The sequence below is a fragment of the Crocodylus porosus genome, unplaced genomic scaffold (assembly GCF_001723895.1).
Source record: "Crocodylus porosus isolate Cpor-Errol unplaced genomic scaffold, CroPor_comp1, whole genome shotgun sequence".
Classification (NCBI taxonomy): domain Eukaryota; kingdom Metazoa; phylum Chordata; order Crocodylia; family Crocodylidae; genus Crocodylus; species Crocodylus porosus.
Window position 1 is genome coordinate 3,355,839 of NW_017728944.1, and position 27,200 is coordinate 3,383,038.

The following is a 27,200-nucleotide window of genomic DNA, read 5'->3' on the forward strand; positions in this document are numbered from 1 at the left end:
AGTTCTGGGCGCCGCACTTCAAGAGGGATGTGGACAGCATGGAGAGGGTCCAGAGGAGGGCCACTCGCATGCTCAGGGGGCAGCAGGGCAGGCCCTACAAGGAGAGGCTACGGGATCTGAACCTGTTCAGCCTCCACAAGAGAAGCTGAGGGGGGATCTAGTGGCCTGTTACAAACTAGTGAGGGGGGACCAGCAGGCACTGGGGGAGTCCCTGTTTCCCCAAGTACCACCAGGAGTGACTAGGAATAACGTTCACAAGCTGGCAGAGGGTAGATTTAGGCTAGATATCAGGAGGCGCTACTTCACTGCCAGGGCAGCTAGGATCTGGAACCAACTTCCAAGAGAAGTGGTGCTGCCTCCTACCTTGGGGTCTTTAAGAAGAGGTTAGATGAACACCTTGCTGGGGTCGTTTGACCCCAGTACTCTTTCCTGTGGCAGGGGGTAGGACTCAATGATCTGCTCAGGTTCCTTCCGACCCTACAAACTACGAAACTATGAAACCACATGATGCTGCAAGGGGACAGGACAGGCCAGGCTGGCTCTGTACCATGCCACATAGGTCCCAGCCATGCAGTGGGGAACTGTATGCTGCCAGGAGTGTATGGGATGGACCAGACTGGCTCCATTCTGTGCCACGCAGGTCTTGGATGCAAGGCCAGGACCCACATGGCATGGCACAGAGCCAGCCGGACCTGGCCCAAATGCATTGTGCAGTTCCCAGCTGCAAAGCTGGGGCCTGAATGATGTGGCATGGAGCTAGCCTGGCCAGGCCTCTCTCATCCTGGCAGCACATGGTTCCCTACTGCATGGCCAGGAGCCACAGAGCACAGCACAGACGCAGCCCGGCCCATCCACTCCCAGCAGCATGTGGTTCTCAGCTGCATGGCTGGAACATGTACAGCACAGCATGCAGCCAGCACAGCCCAGCTTGGTGGTATGCTAGAGTGCCAGAACCAAGGGAAGTCCCATGCCATCAGACTGGGATGGCTCCATGCCTCCATGTGATACTCCTAGCACTCTAGCCAGGACCAGTACTTGGAGGCACAGAGCCAGAGTCTCATGATCGCTCGTGGTCCCCCCCACCCATTTTGACCTGAATTTCAACTCTTGGGCAAGGAAGGGCTAGGGAACAGCCCTTGGCAAAAGCTTCTGCTAGCCAGAAGCTTCTGTGGGGTGGGGTTGGAGCGGGATGCGATGGGTCAGGTTGGGGTTGGGTTGGTTGGTTCCTGCTGAAGCTGGTAGCTCACGCCACTGGCACCTCGTGCCACCAGTGCCTTGTTGGTTTTCAGACAGGCAACCACCACCAGGTAATAATTGTCTACATTTTAGACGGGCCCCACAAGCTGGATAGAATAGCCTGGTGGGCTGAATCCAGCCCACAGGCCACATTTTGCCCGCCTCTGGTCTAGCTCCATCCTCTTTGGAACAACTCTTCAGGAAGCTGGAGGCTGCTATTAAATCTCCTCTCAGTCTTCTCTTCTCCAGACTACGTAAGCCCAGCTCTCTCAGCCTCACCTCATAAATCATGTTCCCTAGCCCCCAAACCATTGTTGTTGCCTTCTGATGGGCTCTCTCCAATTTGTCCACATCCTTTCTGCACTGGGGGGGCCCAAAACTGAACACAGTACTCCAGATGTGGCCTCATCAGTGCTGAATAGAGGGGAATAATTACTTCCCTTGATCTGCTGGCAACACTCCTACCAATACAGCCCAGTATGCCTTTAGACTTCTTGGGAACAAGGGCACACTGCTGCCTCGTATTCAGCTTATTGTCCACTATAACCCCCAGGTCCTTTTGTTCAGAGCTGCTGCTTAGCCAGTCAGCCTCCAGCCTGTCCTGGTACATGGGTTTATTCCATTCTAAGTGCAGGGCTTTGCACTTGTTCTTACTGAACCTCATGAGATTTCTTTTGGCCCAATCCTCCGAATTGTCAAGGTCACTCTGAATCCTAGCCCTACCCTCCAGCATGTCTACTACTCCCCCCAGCTTGGTGTCATCTATAGACTTCTATGCCAGCTTCCAGGTGAAGATATTGAACAAAACTGGCCCTGGGACTGACCCCTGGGGCAATCATTATTTAAACTATTCTTTAAGGGATATTAATTAGACATTTTAGAAAGCTAAAAATACATATTTTCATATAAAGCAATTCTAGTAATATATGTTTAAAAACAAATATATAACCATGAAGTACACAGAAATGTGTTGATCTGAGCTGTGTTCTTGTATTTCCTGCTATGATCAGATTCTATCAGTAATAGTAGATTTGTAAGTTGTTATTAAATGTCTGCTCTCCTGTTCCATTTGTCATAAGGTATAATCTAAAATGTATAGGTAATCATGAAGTATGTGTGTGGTAAAGTTGACTTTTGATGGGAGTGAACTAGTGCAGTATATCGGATGACTCAGTGAAGTAAAAGTCTGAGACCTGAGTTCTATTTCTAACTCTGTTGCTTTCCAGTGTCCCTATTGTGACATTGGACAAATCATTTCACAACTTTGCATCTTGGCTTAGCTATTTGTAAAATGAAGATAGCAGTATTTATCTCCCTGGGTGCATCTACAAATTGCCCTATAGTAACATAGCGACACAATGATCACATGGGTCTACATGTGATCACCAGCTCTGTCACTGTAGTGGCGCGATCCCCCAGTACAGTGCACAGTTACGGCAACATAACTGTGGAATTTACCCATGCACCATGCACACAGTACTGCACTGTGCTTTAGTATGTCCAAAAGGAAGTATTAAAGCACAGTGCTGTAGCAACCCCTTTGTCTCATCTGAAAGCCACCTCAGGCATACACCTATGGATTCCCCAGTGGACAGGAATCCTTTGATGGCAGAGCTAGCCTCACTTCTTGAGCAGAATTTAAAGCAGCCCACTGCATTGGAGAAGTTAAAAGATAACTGAAAATAATGCAAAAAACATGTTTAGAATCAGTCCGGTGTTTTCTTTTCCAGAAATTGTTTGTACCATTGTACCAGGTCTGGCTGGTTGGGTCTGCTGAGCTCTAACAAAGGACAGGTTGAATTAGCCTAGGGTCACCAATCCAGTATTACCGGTTTTACTCCATTTAGACAAAGCATTAGGTAATTCATTCAAGGCCCTCAAAATCTTTGTGCAACCAGGGTGGGGGTCACCAACTGGTTCTGGCATGCCAGTAAGAATGAGTTGTGTCATAGGGCTGGAATTTGTTTGTTTTAGAAGTGCGTTTGTCATGAGTTGCTGAAGTTTTCACCTTCCGTTAAATCTTGTTTCAGTGCAAGCCAAATGACAAAATATATATGCAAGCCCATTTGAAGTGAGGACCAGCTGGTACAAATGACTTACAATGTCTGTCCTGTTGACGTGAAACTGACCAAAAGAAAATGTTTTTGTCTGATATAGATGTTTACTGAGTGTGTCACCCATAAAAACCTGTTATGCTCTGTGTCGTCTTGCTTCCTTTAATCCATTTTCCTGTCGTCCCAGCTTGAATAGCCACTCTTGTTGATACTGTTTCCCTGATTCTACACTTTTCATTGCACTTCATTGCCACTTGTTCTGTTACTGCTGAGATGACCTCTTATGACTATGGTAATATGCTGATGTGTTGTGTGGGGAGATATTAGCTACAGTGACTGTGAGTTTGTTTTTCAGGCATACCAAAGCTTTCCTTGACTTCAGTGACAATTAATATGGGTCATCAGACCCTTTTTCTCATTATTACTAGAGTAGGTCAGGACTTCTTTTCTTGTAAAAAATGTTGATTATAATAAACATTGTTTTAATCAAACACCCCTTTTTAAACATTTTTTACATTTTTTTGAAAACACAAAACAAACTGAAAGTACTTAATTTTTGGCATCTGAAATCCCTAAGGTGTTCAGTGTTCATCTATTTTTAATGAACCCTTGCCTTACCACCAATAGTCAATGAAATCAAACATGTCCCATAAAAAATTGTTTTGACCAAAATTCTTTTGCAGGAAAAAATGTTTAAACCGCAAAAAACCAACCATCTTAATTGTCCCTGCCCCCGCACCAAATCTGATCCTCACAGGATACATGCTCTGGCTCCTCAGTACTTATTGCATCTTTCTGTCTGTCTCTTTATCTCTGTTATTCAACACCATCAATGGGAGATACGAGAATCTGTTTCAAGGAACCTGTCAAGTGATGGTTAATTGGATCACAGAGAAAATTTGGGAATGGGAAGGTGAAGAAAATCACTGGACAAATTACAATCTGTAGTAATAATAATAATAGCAAGTGATGAAAGGAACATTTTAAGAGGCAGGTGCCTGTTGCAGAAGCTTGGAGAAGAAAATAAGCATTTCCACAATGGGCATTTTATCCAATATAATTTAAAACAATGCTAAAAGCAATGTTGTTTAAAACCCTGACATTAAAAAAGCTATGCACAGGAAATACCAGGCGGGCCTTTTTTTAGGTAATAAGCACCTATAACACTTTGTGACGTTGTGACCCACTCTTTTTGGGTATTTTTTATGCTGATCCAGGTTCAAGAAACTTAAGTTCTTCGTGCCTCTTGAGTCTGTCAGTGATTCTAAATACAAAAAGGCTTCTAAATGGTTTTTCTACACCCCCCTAACTACTAACAAAAGTAATTGGAACAAATTTATCTTAGAGACATTGTGTTTACAGTAAGAAGAAATACAAAGTACCTGAATTTGGCACAATAGTTGGGAAATTATTAACTTTAAATTACCGTTAGTTCACAAAGAAATAAGTGAATTGCAGATGGAGATCAGCAGATTCATGGCACTGGTGAGACATGTATAATACATACATTAGCTACATGGCTTGATCATTTTCATTGAATGGCTTGTCCTTCATGTCTTAATGGTTAGAAGAATTTTTCTTCAAACTAATAACAGCAATAATGACACCTAGCTTTTACAAAGATCTTACTGAGATCCTCAATAGATCTCAAAGCACTTAACAAAGGAGGTCAGACTCATCCCCATTTTACAGGTGGAGAAACTGAGACATAAAACAGCGTTAGAACTTGTCCCATGTCACACATCTGGGCTTGGCAGAGCCAGCAAGTAATATGTTGCTTTATTCCAGCTGGTGGATTTCATTTATGGTGGTGGACACCACATGTCCATCCACACTGTCTTGCACAATTGTCTTCAGCCTGTGGTCAGTCGATGCAGTGTGTTCTGAATGGAAATAAGAAATGTATCAGTTTATGAGCCATATCCCCAAGTGGTATTACATGCCACGTTTTCCTTGAAGTCAATAGCTAATTTTGCTATTAATTATACTATTGCTGGAAAATTACTTTGGGGTTAGGTTAAGTCAGGGCTAATGAATATATAATTCTCAGCAAGAATAAATCCAGTTTCAAAGTGGATTTAGCTAATCCATAATTGTGATAAGACACTGAATGCCTCTAGTCTTACTCCTGAATAAAACTATCCGCACTAAGACAACCAGGTCAAACTTTCCCAAATGTTTCTTTTGAGTCAAAGGGAAGCTACCTTCTAGCTCAGTGATTCTCAACCAGGGTGCTGTGGCATCCTGGGATGCCGTGAGATCCATTCAAAGGTGCTGTAGGGTGCACAATGTTAGCACTGTTAAGTGTGCATGATTCACAAGATAAACCCAGACATTTCAAACGGAAATTCACAGTGTTAAAACCATTCTGACCTGCCGTGTCCTTTCTCAGTTCTGTATAACAGGAAAATAGCTCTGTTATTTTTCTGTAGTCAAAAAATGAGTGAAAACTAAGAACTGGCATTTTCCAAGGGCTGCCTTGAATTGAAGAGGTGCTTTGAGTCTAAAAAGGTTGAGAATCACTGTTCAAGCTGATTTTGTGGAGTTGACGCTGCTGTTCATGGATCTTGAGGGTCTTAGTTTGAGGCTTAGCTTTTGGTAGTATGTTTCACTGATTGGGGAAGTTTGTTCCAAAAATAGGTTGTAATCTGTTGACAGACCGGTACATGCTGCATGAAATTAATTCTTGAGCAAGGGCTACATGTCACTTTGTTCATGGCAAAATATGGCTTAAGCGGGGACTTAAGTGGTTCATTAACCTTGCATAGGCCCCCACATAGGAATACATTTAATTTAAGGTATTTGTGACAGGAATTTCCAAGAGCATTGAAACAGTCACTATGAAAAAGAAAATACAGTATGGAGTTATTACCTTTAGCACTTGATTCCAAGTTCCTTGTTATCCTGTGAAGGAAAGCAGAAAAGAATGGATATGTTCTGGTACGTTAATGTAACCACTGTGCCAGTATGTAAAGGACAAAAACAACACCATTTTTTTTTACTATGAAAGGGTTCGCTCTTCACTACTCTTGGGTCTAGTTACTCTTCCTTTGAATTCTTCCTCTGCCCAAATAGCTCTGTCTTGTTCACATTATGGTTACTTATGAGAAATGTTATATTTTATTTTGAGCTTTCTATATGGGTAGAGTTAGGACCCTTCAGGGTGCTGCTAGGAAGTTTGATATTTGTCCTGTCTCCCTATGATTTTCATCTATTAGTATCACAAAGAACTTTCCCTTGTCCGGTTTATTAATTCCCAGGTTTCATTGTATTGATAACAGATTCTGTATTTCCTGGTAGCAGAAAGGACTGGGTGTCCCAGAGGTTTCTAAATGCTGAGATTCATATGCATCAGAAATGGATAAAGTCCACAGTCCAATTAGTAAGGGGCAAAACATCATGGTGAGATTTGTGTTTATCCAAAGCCTGTCTAAACTGTCCTCCAAGCTTTTTGCTTGTTTTTGATCTATAAACTGGGACGAAAAGATCTAAAGGACTAAATCCTATTTCCTCTTATGCTCCTAAATGGTGCGCACAGCTGCAGAACTGATTTTTGTTTGTATGACTACACAAAGTATGCAGTTCACCTCTTCCTGAGTAAGCCCAGGTGTGCCTGCTAGCTAAGTATGCCCAGTTGGGATGGGCTTTGGTTGAGCAGCAGCATGGTGAAATACTATCATTCATATATGTGTATAAGGCCAGGTAAGTCCTGAAGTTTTAGTCACAAAAGAACCTTCTTAGGTGAAGAAACCCTCTTACCTTTTAGCTTAATGGACTAGTAACTAGGGCACTTGCCCAGAGAGCAAGAGACACAGATTTTAGATTCCACCCACCCAGGAGTTTGAAACTGCATCCCCTGCTTGCTAGCAAATTGCTTTAACCACCAGGCCATGGTCTAGGTATTTTTGAAAGCTTTCTCTGCCCCTGCTCTTGAAGCTAGGCCAAAGGAAGAGCCCAAAACAGAAGGCTTGTGCCTCAATGAGATGAATGCTGCTGTGGCAGGAGAGGACCTACATTCTATCCTAGGCTCCTGTCTCCAACGGGGCAAGAACTTCCCCCGTGCTGCTTATCTAAGAAATATTAAACGCAGCAAGTAGGGGATTAAATTCAAGAAGCAGACTGGAGAGAGAGCAAGGCAATGTCTGTTATAGCAACCTTCTGGAAAACAGGATAGATATTCCAGCTCTGTCTGGATGAGGGTGCACTAGAATGTAGGTGTCCTACTTCCTAGGCAACTGCCCTAACCACTAGCATATTTGGAAAAAGGTGGGAGGGCCCTCCTGCCTTCTCCGTTTTACTTCCAGCAGGTACGCAGGTATGGCAAAGCTATTTTGCCACAGTGTGTAATCACAAACTGTATGGAAGCACCAGAAACTGCAATTGCATGCTGTATATGTGTATTTAGGTACATAAAGCAAACTAATATTTAGTCCAAATAACTATGCATTTTAGTGAAATTTCCAGCTTGTCTGGAGTGAGTCTCCATGCCCAAGCCCCTTTATCAATTAGTATCTCATATGCTTTTAATTATGGTCTATACACATAAAAAGACCGATTCTTATTATGAGTTTTAGTAGTGTTGGAGTGATGTTGCAACTGTGATGGTCCAAGAATTAGTCAAGAGGCAGGGATTTTTGTTGGATCAAATACATGGTAAAGCATTCTTGTTTAGCTTTATCCCAAACATGCAGTTGATCCAATAAAAGATATCACCAGCAAAAATCCTTGGCTCTTGCACAATTTCACACTTGAGTAAATACAAATACATAAATCACATGAACATGATGACTGCTCAGATCAGCCTGACTTTGCCTTACTCATCAGTCCTTCCCTCCAACAGCAGCTGGTAAGTGGAAATCTCTTTCTCCAGGCGGGTTTTGATCCCAAGAAGAACCTTGTACTTGTTGCTTTGGCACCTGACATCATGACGGAGCTCACTCAGTTCTTCCTGACATTTGGAGATGAACTCTTGTATATTCTGCAGCTTAGAGGCATAGTGAGCTCGGGTCTCAGACAAGGTATCTTCCAGGGCATGTTTCTGAAAGAACAGATAAAACCATTCTTGTTATTTCTGAGGTGGCCATAATGTGTCAGGTGCTGCACAAAAATGCCGAAAGACACGGTCTGTAACCAGAAGAACTTGCAAACATAATGGGAATTTTTACACATGCTTTTTAATCAGTGAGCTGCACTAATGGGTGAGCCGCACATCACATGTATCAGCATCCCTGGCCATCCCCGTGCTTAAAAAAATGGTGGCAGGGTGCTTTGAACTAAAGCTCATCAAACGTGTTTTATTTCAAAGTGCTCTGCCACCATTTTTTCAGCAGGGAGACGCACGTTGACACTGATACATGTGACACAGAAGGTTGCCAGAGCGTGTCAATTTTCATGTTCCAGCAGACTTCACACACATGTAGGATCCCAGGGTTCCAGTCTGTCAAACCCTTAGTCACACTCATGACTATCTTTGTGAATTCAGGATAGGTCACACAAGTACAATGTTGCATGTACATAATTGTTTGTAGAAATGGAGCATAAATCAACCTATCCCTATTCCCCATGCTAAAGCCTCGTTTCTTCTTTAATGAAACATAGGAATGAACTTGTGATGATATCCAGAATTATAACTAATCCTCACAAGAATTATTATTTATGGCAATGTAGTAACAGCATGTTTCTGGCCTGATTCACCACTCTGCTCGTCCAGTTTTACAACAGGGCAACTCCTTTGTTTTCAAATGGAATTATGCTAGCATGAAACTGCTTTGAAATGGTCATTGATCATGCCTTTCTTAGGTATTAATCATAATCAACTTGAAACTCCTCACAAAGACTGAGTAAACATAAATATAGTTCAAGTCATACCTTACAAATGCTTTTTCTTTCTGGGTATAGTGTTAATAGGATCTTTAAAGGCCATATTATTTCTTGTTATTAACCTCTGCAAAGGAAATCCAGAACACACATTGCACTTTGAAATATTCATCATGCACTTATGGTCCTATAACTTCATGGAAGTCAAAGATGCAAGGGTGTAAATGAGAACAAAATTTAGCCCAAGTCATAGGTTCCTGAAGAAGTTATTGAATACAAATGACCTGCCATTGCTTTCCTTGGCTGATACCTTGCTTAACTGTGCCTGCAGCTCAATCTCCAGGGTCTGGAAAATGCGCTTCAGGTTCTTGATCTCTTTGTCATTGTTCTGTATTTGTTCTGGGCTGGTGGTCACTGCCAGGGATGCTGCTGAAGTCTATGGAGCAAAAGCAAGTGAAAAGTTTACTGATACTGATATACCCTTTATAAAAATAGACGGTCTGTTAAAATTATGAGAAGGAAGTTTGTGTAGCTCTCTGTTACCTGCTCTTTGTACCAGACATCAAGGCCTTGGCGGTTCTTTTCAATAATGGCTTCATAATCCTCTCTTATCCCTGCTAGAATCTTGACCAAATCTTCTGGTGGTGTTGCTTTCACCTTCACATTAACGGTGACATCCTTGGTTGAACGTTGTTTGTGCATATCCTACTCAGATTAGCAGAGGATAAGAAATAAGCATTTGTGATGTATTTATGAAAAGGGGGAGAAAAAATTCTCATTACCATCTTATCTCATCCATTCCCATCCTCAGTGGGCACATCTATGTGAGACACTTACTGTGCATTAACCTGATAACACAGCACAGTAGTGTGTCATGGCAAAAAACTTGCTAATAGCCAACTGCGCCACATTGTTAGGCTAATGACCAGTAAGCATTACTAAACAACCGTGTGCCAGCACTACTGTGCAGTAATTTTAGGTACTGCACATTTAGTTAGTACTTTATTAAAGAAATACTAAACTAAATGTGCAGTGTCTAAGATGGATTAATGAATGTGTAGATGTGCCCAGTAAGTAGCACTAATTTTTTGTTTTCATTCTAATGAGTTAATCATTATACTCGCACCTATGCTGCTTGGACCTGACAATCTTAAAAGACTCCTTGCAATTTCATTCAAGGGACAAGTAAAATTACTTTACAGCACACTTTATATTTCATGCAGAAAGACTCTCACCAGCCTATACATTGTGCACACTAAAATTGTTGGTACTGGCCTGTATGTTAACTCCATTCCTGTGTTCAGCCAGGCAGGTGCACTGCCTGCAGTAATTGTTTATTTATAATTATAGGATAACAGACATCTACACTGACGTGTTTACTAATCTGATCATTCATTTTAAATTTCAGACCCACCACTTTGAAACACCATTATAGCATACAACTTCATAAGGAGCCAGCTACAGTGAGCACACAGAAGAACCTAGACAATTATGGAAGTGCTCAAATAATTAGGGAATTCAGATTGGGTAGAAAGGAGGCTACTTTTAGTCTAGCTGAAATATTCCCTAGTTGGGGCATTCACTTCCTGAAAAATGAGTAGGATTCTTATATGTATATGGTACAACAAATATTGAATCTGCAAAACATATGACAAGACACTAAGATGTTTATGAGAAAGAGGTTGATGGCCTTTATTGAAAAGGAATCTTGTGTTTTTTAACAGTGTGAATGCCAAACCCAATCAGGTCTTCTTCATTTTCTTCAGACCCATGCCATTTAAGACATTAAGCTAGTGATTCTCAACCAGAATGTTAGGGCAACCAGGGGCACTGCAGGGTCCTCTGAAGGGTGCCCCAAGGTTTGAGGAGATAAGCCAGGGGTGAGGAGATAAGCAAATAAGTGCAGGCTCTGGCTTTTCCTTACCTGGCTGTGCCCCCAATCCCACTGCCCAGCCCCTCTGCAAGGAGGTAAGCACTGTAATAAATAAGTTAGTTTTTGGAATGAGATGCTGCTCAGTTCATAAAAGGTATGGAGGGTGCCTTGTGTCTAAAGGGTGCCTTGAGTCTAAGGAGGGCTACCTTGAAACTGAAAAGGCTGGGAACCACTAGATTAAAAGTCTTATAAGCTAATAGGGCTACAGTAAGAATTAACATATCTATTCATCCAAAATCTGAAACAGCTAGAGTTCAAAATCTCCTACAAAAGTTCAGCGATGTTTTGATTAGTTGATTTAAAATGTTTCCATGAATTTTTGAGCTGAAGGGTGTTTGCTCAAGCCAGAAAGGAGAAACACCGTGTAATAGCATGACATGGCCAAACCAATGGTCTGCTTCTGTTCCTTCTCCTGCTGTAGGAATAAGCCAGAGAATTCAGCCAAAAACTGATGCTGCAGCCTGTTTTTGAAAGATTTCTAGGATCATGACACAAGAACAAGCACTGGAACTTCCAATGTTTATCTGAAGGAACTTCATATTGGGCAGGATCATTTAAGTCCAGTTGTAATTTCATGTAGTTTCATGTAGATAGATGTTAGTCCTTATGAAATGATAAGTTTAGGCGAGGTTGCTAAAAAAGTTCTATGTAATTGCTAGAGGAACAATTAGATTAAAATATATAACTACTGTGTAAACAAGATGATTATAGAACAAGTCAAGCAGGTGCGATAACATTCCTTCCAGTGTAGCGCACACTGATACCACTTCAAAAGCACCCAGAAAAAGCAGCACTCCAGGACATGACACTACAGCCTCCAAAATGCAGACTGATTGGACACTGTCAAATCATTTTAGTGTGTCCAGCTTCCTAGACGTGTTATACCTTAGTTATTCATTACTAGGTATGCAAGGAAACCAGCTAAGGGAAGTCTCACTTGTCTAGTCTTTGAATTTCTATTCTACTTAATAGTACACTATGATCTCAAAGTAAGATGCTTAGGGAAGAATCCTATTTATTTTTATTGATATACACGTATATACCTAAATGGTGTATATGCAGCCACAGACCTGCAGTTTGTGGCACTTACGTATAGTTTGCAATTCATCTCTGCATGTTCAAGCCTATGTGGGGCCCCTAATCATGTTCAGTTACTGTTTTCTGGCTGGGAAGCTGCTTGGTAAAATAGGATTGCCACGTATGTGTGTGAGGCTGGGTAAGTCCTAAACTTTTAGTTACAGAAAAATCATGACTTGCTGGTCTAAGATGCCAGAGGACTATGGGAGAATTGTGACATTCCTGTCTTTTACCCCAATAGCCTAATGCCCAGGCCTCAGTCTAAGTTGTCCCCTAAACCTTTCATTTAATATTGATTGGATAAACAGCCCAACCTCATTAGGAGGAGGGGGGCCCAGGTTGGAAGGCAGGCTCCCTTTCTTTCTAAAGCGTGATCACCTCATTGAGAAGCATGCCCTCTGACTTGCTCTCTTCCTCCTGACTCCACATATGCACTTCTTTGGGTGCCACAGTGAGCCCATTTCAAAGGGAAAGCTGGAGAGAGATCAGGATAATGCCAATTGGGATAATGGATTGGTGGTTAGACCATTTTTCAGGGAAGCAGGATATACAGGGCCAGGGCACCAGCTTTAAAAGGAGAACCAGAGTAGAGCTTGGAGAATGCTTGACCTGTGGCAAGGTGGTTAAATTGCTGTAGTGGAAACTCAAGGAGACAAATTTCAAACCACCTGTAGACAGGGAGCCCCAGGTCCCAGGTTCTATGGGAACCCTGATTCCCTGGGCAGGGAGCTCCGATTCCCTAGCTGCCTGGTGATGGGGGCTAAAACACAGAAGGGTCCTCCTCATGAATCTAACAACTGCTAGTCACAAGTTTTGGGTGGCAGATGCCACCATGTATCAACAAGGACTGCATGCATGTGTCTGGGTATGCACATGGCCAGTGCATGGACTATTGCACATGTAGTCATCTATGTGTGCAGGTCTCTGCATCTAAGAATAAAATTCATACCTGTCTGTAAACCAAAAAATAGCCACCTGCATGACCAGGAACGAAAAGAATTCCACTATGGGTGGATCCAGGAGGGCAGTAAGGTGTGTGGCCACACCTTCTTTGGCTATGTGACACTTTCACAGTGAGCTCTCTGAGCTCACCCGCTTATTGGCATGGGTTCCTGCTAGAGTCACAGCTTTGGTGTGACTCTGAAGCCCAGGGGGTGCTTTTCCCCCCTTTCCTTTACCACCTCCCCCCCCCCCCGGCTGAACCCCTGTTTCCACATGACTCTGGAGCCCACTCGGTGAACACTGTTGGTATTTGCCTTTCCTCTCCCCCCCGGCTGAACTCAACAGCAAGGGAAAGTGGGAGGACAAGCAGTGGCGTTACTCACCTCCTGGGCTCCAGAGCCAAGACAAAGTGATGGATCCAGTAGAAGCCCACAACAACAAGCTGTGCTCACTGTGCATGCATTGCACAACCATAAGAGAGTGCAACTGTACTCCCCTTAGTGCCCTGGATCCACCCCTGAGCTCTACTCATGGGCTAGGGACAGAAGTTACACATAAACCAGTATACGTGATCAGAAACCAGCTAAAATCTATAACACAACAGAAGTTCAGCGCACATAAACCACTTTCAAAATGACAGAAACCAGTTTAAGATAAACCTGGGTGGATGTAGTATCAGACTTAACTGATTAGGTTAAATCAGTTTACTGAACTTCTGTCCCAGATTACTTCCCAGATTCAAGTTGATTTACAATCCCCCCCAGCGTCCCAGGATGCTTTGCACCTCCCCAGCAAATCCCTTCTTGCAGGGTGGGCAAGCTAGGCTTGGCCAAAGCTGCCTGCTCCTGGCAACCAGGGAGGCATGCTTTAGCACCCCCCACTTCTGACCTACTACATTGCAGGCATGTGGCTGCATTTCCAGAACAAATCTCAATGTCTGTTCACTTGCTTAGCAGTTCAATCTATGCAGTTTAAACTAACCCATGAAGACTGTATCCATTCAGCCTCAGGCTTTTTGAATGCCTGTACTTAGCCATGGTGTTTAAGTACTTCAGTGGGTAATGACTGAGAGTTTCTGAATGAAGAAGACATGTTCAAGTACTGGCACAGCAGTGTGGGGACAACAGCACACAGCACTAGAACAATGAATGGCCAGTTTTAATTCCAAAGGGTTCTGATCTCACTAATTGCATTTAGATCTTTGGAAAAATGCCTCGTTTCACGTTGCAGAGCTTCATGAAATAATTTATTTTAATTTTGACCTCTCCAGAGTTCATCATCCCCAAGTCCCTTAACAAATATTCGTTTTGAGTTTTGGGTGCAGAAAACCCAACAATCTCAAAGTAATCCTCAGCTGCAGGGTATAAGGGTCAATATGAGATTGAAACTAACAATAGTGATAATTTCATCCCTTAGGAAACACTATGGGCATTTGTACATGTACTGGGGAGGGGCTCTTTAATTAAAGAGCTGCACTAATTAAAGCACCTGGAGTGTCTCGTGTATCAATATCCCCATGCTGAAAAATGGCAGCAAGGGTGCTTTAACTAAAGTTCATCAAATGAGCTTTAGTTAAAGCACCCCTGCTGACATTTTCAGCATGGGGATGCTGATTGAGATGCTGGAGTCTGGCACGGTAATTACCATGCTCCAGCAGACTCGATTGAGTTTGCTCCAATGTGCTGTAATTACAGTGTGCCTGAGCAGTGTTGCTGGTCATGTCTAGGCACCCTATATTACCTCAATAATTTCTTCATGTTATTCTTATCTATTCTGTTGATTATAAGAACTAATGGAACAGCTAAAGATAATGCTTATTGGTTACTGGTTTTATCTGCAGCTACTATACTTCTGCAGTCAGTATATATATAATTATTTTTTAGAACATTCCAGTAAAATAGGGAAGTATTACTATTTTATTTTACAAATGTGGTAAAAGTGAACTTTTCTTAAGCCAGAATTGAGTGGATGTCTTACTTGAAATTAGAGTTAGAGAACTCCAATCTATTAGATCATATATAAATGCAAATTTTAGGTATGATCTAGCTCTCTTTGAACATTATGAACCCAAAATTATCTACCCCATGTATAAACCAATTTTTACCACCTATCAGCAAAAGACGTGTATTACAGGATATGGTAAGGGCTAGAACACTTCCTACCGCCTCATGGTCTTTCTTCCTGAGTATGTGCTCTTCCCTCAAACCTTCAATTTCCATTTCCAGGTCTGTTGTGACAATGGTCAGGTTGTCAAGTTCCTTACGCAAGTTTTCAACATCAAATTGCACTCCTTGCCTTTGGTATTTTTCTGCTTCATACCTTTATCAGTAAAAAGAAAGCAAAACATGCTTGTTGAAACCAGGTCAGGTCCTGAGATCTCTACAAATAGCATCAAACAGAAGCAGAGGCAATGAAATCTTTTGTGAGAGGAGGTGTGGAATTTGGAAAAACTATATGCTCGTTCTAAAACATATACTTTCTATTTTTCAGAAATCCTGAACAATGAACTCTGTTCTACTATTATTTAATTCTTTTTCCTCACCACACCACACTTTATGATGCTAAGGGAAAATAAACCAAAGTGGGGTTTTCTTTCATTTCCTTGTTCACATACTAGCATTCATCATGTCTGCACAGCACTAACAAGACATTTTTCAAAGGGTCTGATGTGCTGATTTATGATGCATTAGCCATTTTTTAAGGCACATTAAGCACACAGGTCTACACATGTGCACCCTTAATGAGCCTTAAAAATGACAATTTTTGGCTATTTGTGCCTAAATTTGATACCTGTAAAAGCACATATCGAATTTAGGCATGAATAGCTAAAATGCCTTAACGCACATATGGACACTCTAAGGCACATTAATGCTGTGCAAGTCAAGTGACTTAGGGCTAACTTTCATCCCATGTTGGTCTGCACACCGCATTAATGTGCCTTAGCACATACACATGTACACAAGTACCTAAAATGCCTTAATGCACATTGGGCAAATACACATTAAGTTTAGGCACATGTAAAAGTACATGTAGACACATCCATAAATTCTAAAACTTTACACAATCCTTTTCACATAACATGCAGAATATAATGCCTTCTGCAGTCTGCTCAAAAGTAATCACCATGTATTCTAGGAGAAAGGACCAGGGGAAAGATTGTGCTCCAAAGCTAGCTAATTATGCTCCTTTTAAAACAACTCCTGAAATTTACTGTGTTTAGGAAACTAAATTCAAAGAAAATACCTCACAAAGGACCTTCAAATTTTGCCTTCAGTCTGGAAGAGTCTGTGTTCCCCTGCTTTCTCCCCAGTCTCAGATACAATATAACAAACTTTCTGTACCATCTGAATTTGCTACTGAAACGTCTACAACTAATTCCTCAGCTGCATGTCAGAATATGATAATCACACCATAATCTCATCACGGACAACTTTCCTTTCCATGAAAGCATTTTCCACTGTTCCACTTTTTGGGAAGCCACTGAATGATATATCTAGTTAACTACTAATGAAGGGAAAGGAAATGCAGGGAATGGAAAAGAAGTGCAGAGAAAGTACAGGGGGTACAGTATCAATCTATAATGGGGAGGGGGGTTGAGTCTTAAAAGAAAAGAGTAATTTTCTTATTTATTGCTTAAGGTTGGTAAGGCCACTTTAATGACTGATGATCTTTTGCAGAAAGGAGGGAATTATTCAGTTTTGTTTAGGATCCAGCCTACAATATTGTAAAACCTCATCCTGTACATATTTTTGTCTGGCAATTTTCAATCCCAGCCAGACAAGTGGTGTTCAACCTTTTCCTTCAGAAGGCTAGATGAGTAGCGCCTGGTCTGTCTACGGGCTGGATCTGGGTTGGTGGTCCTGATCCTGTCCCTGGGGCAGATGTGGCAGGCACCATCTGCCTCTACGGAAGAGGGCAGCCTGACCCCAACCCAGCCCCATGGGTGGGCAGGGAGGGTGGCCCAGCCCCACAGAGGGGGAGAAAGGGGCATGGCCCAGCTCCAACCCAGCCCTGTGGGGGGAAAGGGGTGTGGCTTGGCCCAGTACAGATGTGAGGGGAGGAGACATTGCCCAGCCCTGCAGGGGGAAGGAGGCATGACCCAGCCCTGGGGTGGAAGGAGAGGTAGGAGGGCAGGAGATCGTGGCCTAGCTCCAACTGGCCCAACAGGAGGGCAGGAGGAATGGAGTGTGGCCTGGCCCCACAGGGGAATTGGGTTACAGCCCAACTCTGATGACTGTGCAGGGCTTGGGGTTTGGGAATTTGGCAGGTGGGAAGGTGGCCATATTAATGGCTACTGCTCCCCTGCTGCCAAATGTCCTGAACCTCGGAGAGCCCTACAAGCCAGGTGCCAGATCTCTGTGGGCCACATTTGGCCCATGGGCCAGAGGTTCAGCATCTCTAAGCTAAACCATTCAGGTTTCTTGTTCAGATAAAACTCTCAATACAATGTGTTGCTGGATGAAACTGTACCCTAGAGCAGAGGTTCTCAAACTGTAGTCCACGGACCACCACTGGTTCGCAAGCTCCATTCAGGTGGTCCACAGAAAGGTTGTGGAGCAATCAAGAATATCTGTACTTGGCTCTGCACTTGATTTATTTTTTCTGACAATGGAGATTAAGTGGTCCTCCGAGACCCTCAGCAATTTTCAAGTGGTCCGCAAAAAAAAAAAGCTTGAGAACCACTGCCGTAGAGGTTCAGCAGGCACCAATCAATCTTGCAACACAACTGTGGGAAACAGGAGAGATTACTGAGGGAAAGGGGCTGCTATTTGTCAGGAAGAATAATCTGACAGCCATGGGAGACAGAATGACAGAGGATGGGGTGGAAGCCAGTATTAATTTATAGTTAGTGTTGACTCTGTAAATGCCTTTTGTGATAAAAACTAAGTGGCTGCAGTAAAGTCTGCTCTTCACACCCTGACCTAAGTATTGTAAAAGGGGTGATTTAAGATTGTTCAATGAGCTTTCATGATTGTACTATTTATTTATTATCCCACTCTCTTTTATTTTTATGTATATTGTATATTGATTTTTATTGATCAGATGTTACCCAAGCACTTCAGTAGAAACAAATCTTATACAAATTGTTACCCTTCCTTACAAAAAAAAGAAAGAACTTACTTGAGTCTGAATTCTTCAGATGCTAGTTTAGCATTATCAATCTGCAGAAGAACACTGGCATTGTTGATTTTGCCATCCTGAATCTGTAAAATACATCTAGAGTCAACCACATCCATAGCCAAATCAAGGATGCTCAGTATTTCCATAATGGAGATGTCTGAAGTTCTGGAGTTCCTATTGTCTGCAGGAATACATTTAGGGTAAAATTTGGGGGCATCTATACATGTGCTTGGGTGTGGGGGGAGGCATTTTAATTAGAGTGGTTCCCGGAGAGTCGCTCTATTTAAAATGCCACAGCATCATATGTATCAAGCCCCTGTGCATTTAAAAATGGCCATGGCATGCTTTAACTAAAACTCATTTGACAAGCTTTAGTTAAAGCACCCCCATGGCCATTTTTAAACCCTCAGGGGCTTATACATATGATGCTGCAGTGATGCTACAGCATTCATGTGGAGCAGACTAGATTGAGTCAGCTTCTCCGCGTTCTAATTACAACGTGTTGGAGCACATGCATAGGCACCCTTCAAGTCCTCTAATTTATGTGCTTAGGAGCCTAAGTGACAAAATGATACTTAGGAACCTAAGTCATTTAGGAGCTTTTGAAATTGTTTATCCACTATTCTCAACATTTTTTTTCCTTCATATCATTTTTCTGGCCACAGAGTAAGTATAATCATTTTAACCATTTTTGACAATGAACATGAATAATATCACATAGGTTTCATATTGGTCTAGGATGACAGTTACTCTTTTTTTCTCTAAACTGAAAAAATATTGTACTTATTAGAGGATCTGACCTGACAGTCCCGGAGAAGACATTTCTTAGCTCTGTTTTCAGCAAGGAAATTAAGCTGTGTCTAAGCGAATACATTTGAAGAACTAATAATGAGCTTGAAGTTTGGCATGTGCTTACATGGCTGCTGAATCCAGGCCATAGCCCAGAGGGCCTCAATAGCCTGGGAAGTGGATGCTTGTCAATGGATCTCACTCTTGACCTGAAAGGATGGTCATTTGGGAATTAAACAGGTATTCAGTCTTCACTATCCATTCAGTGCTTCATCTCCCACTATACTGAATGTGCCACCAGGGAGTAACAAATTCTTGACAATCCCATTAGTGTTTTTGTGATGTGGAAAACTGCCCTAGGAGGAACAGGACTAAAAGCATGAGCTTGTTTCAAGCAGATACAGGGAAAACCAACAAGTGATGGCTTTCAGTCCTGACCAGTGTGAGGTAGGCTTGAGCCACAAGTCTGAATTTGAAATCCCCACAATCTAGATTCCTAAAAACTAAAATAGTGAGTCCTTTTCCAGTTATGAAAGAAGAAGAAAAACATGGACATTTCTACTTCAGCTGTCACTAAATATTTCTGTAGGAAAACAAGGTGAAGCATGTCAGTATAAGAAGGCAAAATCATGTTGTGAGAGAACTCCCAGTGGCTTTTCGAATAACACCTTTTGCACCTAAATGAATCTTAAAGGAACCAAGAAATTTGAACCATGACAAAATTATCCTGAAGTGTCAAAAGTTGACTTTTAATTTGAGAAAACTGTGCATCTGCTATGTTGAGCAGGCAGTGCACATGGGCAGTTTCACTCCACCTCAGGTCTTGTAATAAGACATGAAGAAGACCAGCTGAAAAATACAATAGCACTTGGCTGCCTGGAATGTGTTACCTTGTCAGGAAACAAGAAAAAGAACAGCAGTTGAAGCCCTTTTTGAGAATTATAGACTACGAGTATACTGCATCCCAAACCAAGCACAAAAATTATAGCTTATATAGGTCCTAAGTCCCATTCTTGAGCTCTCCTGAGACAGAGTGACTGAAAAGCTGTGCTCTGTACTCAGGACCCCTCTAAAAGGTCTGTTTTGCATAATTGCTAAGTGTAAGTGTATGAGCAGATCAGGAGCAAGTTGGCAGGGCTTCTGTCTTGGCAGCAGTCCCAGGCTTAGCAGAGGGGTGGTATAAATCTGGCCATCATTTACACTGTGGAAGTTCATCCATGAGAACAACTCAGACAACACCATTCATGCTCTGAGTACCATAACTATTTCATAGTGTGGAAAATCAATAACAAGGATAGATGACTCCTGCCATAAAAGGACAAAGAAAAGGGCTTAATTTGGGATACAGTATATGTATTAAGTGAGTCTTTGTTTGTACAGGGTGCTGAAGACTGCCAACTGGAATGCCACTTTAAATGTGGACATCTGGCAGCTTAGAACTGTACCAAACTGTTCGGTATGCTCTATAGAGACTGTGAAAGAGCCATAGCTGGTTAACAAGTTTCCAACACTGATCTAAATGACAGGCTAAATCCAGGCGTCCATATGGGGTGTTGGTGGATTTCAGCTACCTGAGTCACAAAAAAGAGATCCAGAATCCACCAGCATCTGCTGTAGGTAGCCATCCCCTGCTCTAAATACTTTTAGGCAGTGCCCTCTAGATTTCTCTCAATTAATCATATTATTTGTTGGACTGAAGGTAGAGTCAGCAAAGCACTAAGTTGGTGGAGAGTTCACATCATGCCTACCAAGAATTCATATTCAAATTCTTCCTAAAATCAGCTTCGTAGACAGCCTCACAAGCAATGCCCACCAGGGCTTTAGCGAGCCAGTTTGGTGCATGAGCTCTGTCTTTCTAAATGATTTATACATCAGTTTTTATATTTACAGTATTACATCTATTTGTATCTTAATGGGTACTAAAACTACACTGACCAGAAAATAAATTGTATGACCTCACTGCAACACCAGATGCAATATTGAAATTATGGAATGGGAACAGAATGTATGGTCATAATCCAGACCTCCTCTCAGATCAATCATGGAGTTTACCAAGGTAGCAACCAAGGGCTCATCAGGACTCGAAAATTATTAGGAAAAATTGTTTAAATTAGGGTTTCCAAACCAGATAAAATAGTCACCAGTTTTGGAATAAGGGTAGGCAGAGCCCTTGGTCTGGGAGCTCTTAGTTTCAGAAATCCAAGTGTCAGCCTGTATTATAAGGAGGTATCTTCATTATAAAGACCACAATAGCAGTAAAATCCTCAACAGTGAGCTGTTTTCAGGCAAGAGGTAGTCTACTCTCATCATAGGCACCAACTTTTATTTTTGCCAGGGCAGGGCCTAAGAAGATGGGCATGCGGAAAGTTTTACACATTTCAGGTGACAGCCCCCTTCTCGAGGGGGGGCCAGGGCCTTTGGGCCCCCACCTACTCAGCACCTCTGACTCTCGTAAGTGTTTTCTGCCTATGGATGCTTGATGATAAATACGGTCCAACTCCCACTGCAGACTTTATCCTGATTAATCCAGTGTTTTAGGTCCTTTGATCTTTCTGACTTTCATTTTTTGCCCAGGAAGATTCTGCCTTTCCTGGATTTTGTGGGTCTGGAATCCACGGAAGATGAGAAAATCTGATTAGTTGTAGGCCAGGTATTGATCTCTGGATCAGATGTTTTTTTTTTTAAATAAAATCAGTTCTGAAACAATAAGCCAAAAGACTGATGGTCTTTTCCTATCCCCAGCACAGACATAGACAGTGGCAATTCCAGCTTCCCTGATGTATTGCCTATGGCCAGTATGCCTCATCCTCTGCCTGGAGGGAATACCTTTAGCAGGGAGAAAGGTGTTTCCATTCAGCCCCTGGCCTCCCTACTGTATTTCAACAATGGCTGATTAATGTCAGTTAGCAGGTGTCTCTGAATAAGACTTCTCAAGGTCATGAGAAATTCTAACATCCCCATTCCAAATAAAAAATGGCATTCATAAGTTGAAAACAGCATTGTTGTGTAGTTTTGTTTCTTGTCTTATATGGCAGTGTTAAATTACTCTGATTAGTCACAGATGATTGCTGAGTTAAATGGGTTTTATTATGCAGACAGATTAATATTATGTTTAAATTTGTAGCCACGTGAGTTTGTGAGTTTAGCAGGCTTATTGCTGAGTGCTGATAGGATCTAATAGTGCTAGCCAGAAATCTTCCTTTAATTACAGTGAAAGCAGCATCCCAAAGTGAATTTGTCCATGCAATTTTCTTAATTAGAATGGAGCATTCTCTTTTCTTTTTCACTTGTATGTGTTCTTACAAAACCATCTCCATGGAGGTCACAATAAATGAAACATAAAGTCACCTGTGTGACCTCTGGTTCCACTAACTCCATGACAAACCTATTGTGAGCTCCTTTCTGGGTTTTTTGGTCATTTGCTGGAGCACTGGGTAAACTTGACCAAAACCTATAACCTTTATTGGTGCTACAACAAATGTTAAAGTGACCTCATTTTGTCATATGCTTTCCAGAACAACATCATTACTTGCCTACAAATATGTTTGGAGTAGCCAGAGCCTGCTGCAAGGACATTGTAAGTAGTAGGTAAAACTATTGTAGATAATGGTGTGCACAGAGCATCTACTGACTGATTCATGTTTATAACCTATCTGTACATAATTCATTGGATTTCTTTGGTTTAGCATAGCACATTTGGATTATTTGAAAGCTATATTATCTCTGTCTGTTACAGGACATTCACAAATGACTTCTGCTGGGGGTTTTTTAATACTCTTTCTGTTTTTCTATTTTTCTCATTAGTTCAGCTTCCCTTCCTCCCATAATACTTGGTTACATTCTGCTCCCTTTGAAAGAACACACTTCTATATTTTGCCTGCCTTTCAATTTGTCTTTGTATTGCTTACCACAGTGTGCAAAGAAGTCAAATTATGCAAAATATGGCAGATCAGTGCACAACTTTCCTCCAAAAAAAGGGAACATCTCTATATGCATTTTCATCTCTAGATGCCATAGGTCTTTCCAGCATTCACTTCTGTTCTTTCCCTTCGCCTATCTCCTACTATTTTCCTTTAGTACGCAAGACAGCTCTCATTAATATCTGTAGCATTTATAATATTGAATCTCCATTTCTGTTAAGACAGCTGTCAAAGTGAAGGAGGAATGCAGAATGATGCAGGTATATACAGCTCTCACTTACCCGTCCTTGCATGTCAGCGATGCTTTGCTCAAACTGATTGAAGTCATACCGCTTCCCATGAGATCTTTTCTTGTGCCATTCTACGATGCAGCTTTCAAGCTGAGCATTGGCTGCTTCCAGAGAACGTACTTTGTCCAGATAGGCAGCCAAACGATCATTCAGGTTCTGCATCATCTGCTTCTCATTCCCACCCAGGAAAATGCTATCTCCATGGCTCATACCAGTACTTCCCCAAGATGCCCCTACTCCAGGGGGTCGGGTAGAGAAGAGGGAGGCATGCATGCTGCTGGCCCCAGCACCTGTACTTGAAGGTCTATAGAAACTTCCTATATGGGCCAAGTTACACCTTGCAGCACTCCTGGGGGATCCAGAAGAGAACTGGAAGGGACCTTGACTGGAGCTCATGCTGACATCTGTTAGGGATCTAATGCAACGTTTGACTAACTAGCACTCACTGAGCAGCTTGTTATCCTTCCCTAAGCAGTTTTATGCCTTACCCTGTGGGAGTTCCCTCAGATGAATGACTATAGCAACAAGATTGTGTCATCTTGAAACATGTGCTTCCTCTTGGTCAATTCTGAAGCATTTATGAGCCTGCACAGACTGTTGTTATTATTTGGAACCACAACTGCATACCAGGTTCCTTTTCTTTTTCTTTTTTTGGCTTTCTTTTTTTCATACAGTAACAGTGAGGTGTGGCTATAGGTGGTAGGTGTGGAGCAAGATCTGCGTCAATCTTTTCTGTAACCTCACAGTAAATATTTTGTTATTTATTTGTTTTAAGTCTGAAGTAGGAGGTTTCTCCCCTACCCAGTTTCTCCTGCTCTGGTGGCCGGGAGGGGGCTGGTGTGCCGAAGCTGTGTACACAGCAAAGGGAGCTAGGCTGCCTGCTTTGCAGGTGTGTGGTGTGTATGGCCAGAAGGCAGGCGAGAGGGAGGGGGTTGATGCTCATATGAAGGTGGGGAGTGAGGGAGACAGGCTGCTTCTGCTGTGAGGGAGGGGAGGGATTTCCCCACGTGGTCAGGAGAGGAGAGAGGCGCTGCATTCATGGTGGGGGGGATTCAGTGGGGGTGCTGCTCACATGGTGCTGGTAGCCAGGTGAGATTGGGGTGGGGGGGGACAGGCAGCCATGCTGTATGTGCAGTGGGGCAAGGGCTGGCCAGCCTGCATGCAAGGGAATACTGGGTGGGGGTGGGGGTGCCTGTCTGCCCTTATGGTATTCAGCCCTCAGGTCTGTGACCCCTGAGCTATGCAGCTTCTGCATCTGTGACCCTCATGGCATGTGGTCCCTGACTGCCCAGAAGTTGGACAGCCCTGAGTTAAACAAGCACTTGTGTAGGATAGTTTGCATAGGGATGATCCTTCCTTGAGGAGGTTAGACTAAATGACCTCATGAGGTCACTTCCAGGCCCACTTTTCTATGATTCTGTGTTTTTAAATGGAAGTAGCAGAAACAGGCCAAATTTGTACTCAACTGTGGTCTTATTGTAGCATGTAGTGATGGGAGAACGTAAAAAGTTTCTTGTCTGAGTTTTTATGAGCACTCCAACAATTGAAGTGTTTTTATCTGGGCCAGCCAAGTCTCCAAATTTGCTTGAGAATCATGTGAGAATGGGCTTTCTTTAGAGACTCCAGTTACTTCTTGAATGGGAAATACTTCTACATGGGAAATAGTGCAATAGTACCGTTTTCACCCAATGACATCACTGCTGTTCTTGGGTACAGCTGTTGCCAGAAGTGACTCGCCATCACAAAATGGTGGGAGTGCAGAGCTGAGATGAAGGAAGATGTCGGACCACTTGAAATTCAGTGAGATTTGGCTTAGTTTGGGGTCTAGGTCTAGAAATGGATACATATTTAACATTCAAAAGTCCTTTTTCTATTTTTCTAAATAGATGTATTGCATTGCTTTAGAAATGTGTTTTTACTTGTCTAATTGATATGGTTAGCAGCAGTTAGCCATATTTAAACAAGGTTTTAAAGAATGAATATCTTATATGTACTATAGGATAGGCAGACTCCACACTTAGGGGGATCATGATGATACCTATGGCTCAGAAACACTTGCCATAGAAATCAGCCATCTTTTACTGCTGGTGGTTTGTTATGTTGCCATGGAACAGGCTGAAAGCTCTTTGAATAGTATTGGTTTAAGGAGGGGTAAAGTAAATTAATTTAGTTTTAATTGTCCACCATCCCCTTTATAACAACCTTTCACAGATTAGAAAACTGTTATCCTCAGTTTTCTCTTTTCCTCACTAAACAAAGCCAGTTCCCTCAACCTTTACTCATGTTTTCTACACCTCTCATCATTCCCATTGTTGTCTTGTGGACTCTTTCCAGTTTATCTCGATCTGTTTTGGACACATATTCCAGCTGAGGCTCTGCTCGTGACAAATACAGTGGAATAATTACCTCCCGCATCTCACCCACAACACTCTCATTAACACATTTCAAATTGAGAGGTTTTTTTTTGCAACAGCACCCTGCTACTGATTTATTTTTAGTTTGTGATCCACTGTCACCCCCAGATCCTTTTCTGCCAGGCTGCTGTTTAAACAGTCATTCCTCATTTTTATTTGTGCATTTGACAACTTCTTATATGTAGCACTTTCGCATTTATTTTTAGAGCATTTCATCTAGTTGACCGGAGAGCACCTCACTCATTTATTGAGAACGTTTTGAATTCAACGTGTTAATGCTCCTCTACCCACAACTTGATGTCATCTGCAGATTTTATTGATGTAGTTTCTATTCCACCTTCAAGTAATTTTTAGTGAATAGGTCTGGGCCAAGACAGATGTGTGAAACCCCACTTGAGATGCCTTCTCAGTCTGACTGCAGATCGATGATCCTTATTCCCTTAGAGGGCTTTTTCACCTGGCAGTCTTTCTTAGTTTGTTTATGAAAATGTCATGTCAGACACTGTCAAAAGACTTGCTGAAGTCTGAAGCCAGCCATCTCAACAACATCACACGTCCAAAACTACCAAAGTTGGAGAATGCCTCAACAATTCTTCCTCAACAAGTCTTTGGATCGCTTGAACATCAGGAACTGCCAGATGTTGTATGCTTTGTTTTACTTAATTAGTCTAATCCTTAAACCAGTTTTCTGCTCTTTCGAGAGCAGCTTCCAGTGGCAGATTCAGAATTTATAAAGGACCTATGAGACATAAGAAAAGGACAAAGACCTATGTCTTTGCCAACACGTGGCCTTCAGATACTGAAGTCCCATTGTTTAAGTAGGTTGTATTATGATGCATTAGACCTTATTTTATTTGATATAATTGAAAAGAAATGTTATTTTCCCTACTGATTTGTTACTTATTTTAGATGTACTGCTTCTGCAGCATTTATATCCGGGGTGTCAAAGATATGGCCTGTGGGTTGGATCCAGCTCACAGAGCCATGTCATCTGGCCTGTGGGCCTGCCAGCCAGGCCAGAAATGTGGTGGCAGGGCAAGCAGCAGTGGCATTAATTGCCATGGCTCCTGAAGCCATGGCAGCTGCCACTCACCCCACCACCAGATTTACAGCCTGTGGACAGCCCCATAGGCCATAGTTGGAGGGCAGAGTCATGTCATCTGGCCTGCAGATGTCAGAAATACTGTGGTGGGATAAGTGGCAGCTGCCATGGCTCCGGACACTGCAACAGCTAATGCTGCCACCACTTGCCTACCATTAAATTTCCAGCCCCATGAGGAGTCCCCTAGGACAGAGGACATGGCTCCACACCAGGGCCAGATTAACGCATAAGGAAACTAGGCACATGCCTAGGGCCCTGAGCTGACGGCAGTGCCAGATTATGACATGCTGAGGCCTTAAGCTATGCCTATTTTAAGAGGCCCCTTATGATAAAAATAATCTGATGTATGTATATTTTTGTCATATTGGAAAGAAAATGTCCATATTTAGAGAGTCATTTTCCCACATCTCCTTTATTTACCAACTGATTATTATAAAACTTCATATTGAGTCAGGTTTTTTTTCCTTATCTAGAGGCCCCTCATATTGTAGTTTAAGTAGTTTAA

The 27,200-nt window shown here is 42.3% G+C and overlaps 1 protein-coding gene across 1 annotated transcript; it reads right to left on the reverse strand.

Annotated features, from left to right (window-relative positions):
- Nucleotides 1–3,185: 3,185 nt before the first annotated feature.
- On the reverse strand, nucleotides 3,186–23,663 carry LOC109320331 (keratin, type I cytoskeletal 23-like). Its single transcript, XM_019550381.1, has 8 exons — nucleotides 23,171–23,663; nucleotides 18,181–18,263; nucleotides 15,222–15,378; nucleotides 9,651–9,812; nucleotides 9,418–9,543; nucleotides 8,108–8,328; nucleotides 6,163–6,194; nucleotides 3,186–5,173 (listed from the first exon to the last, which is right to left on the reverse strand). The coding sequence occupies exons 1-8, from the start codon at nucleotides 23,573–23,575 to the stop codon at nucleotides 5,070–5,072; spliced, it is 1,290 nt and encodes a 429-aa protein (XP_019405926.1). The 5' UTR covers nucleotides 23,576–23,663; the 3' UTR covers nucleotides 3,186–5,069.
- Nucleotides 23,664–27,200: the final 3,537 nt, after the last annotated feature.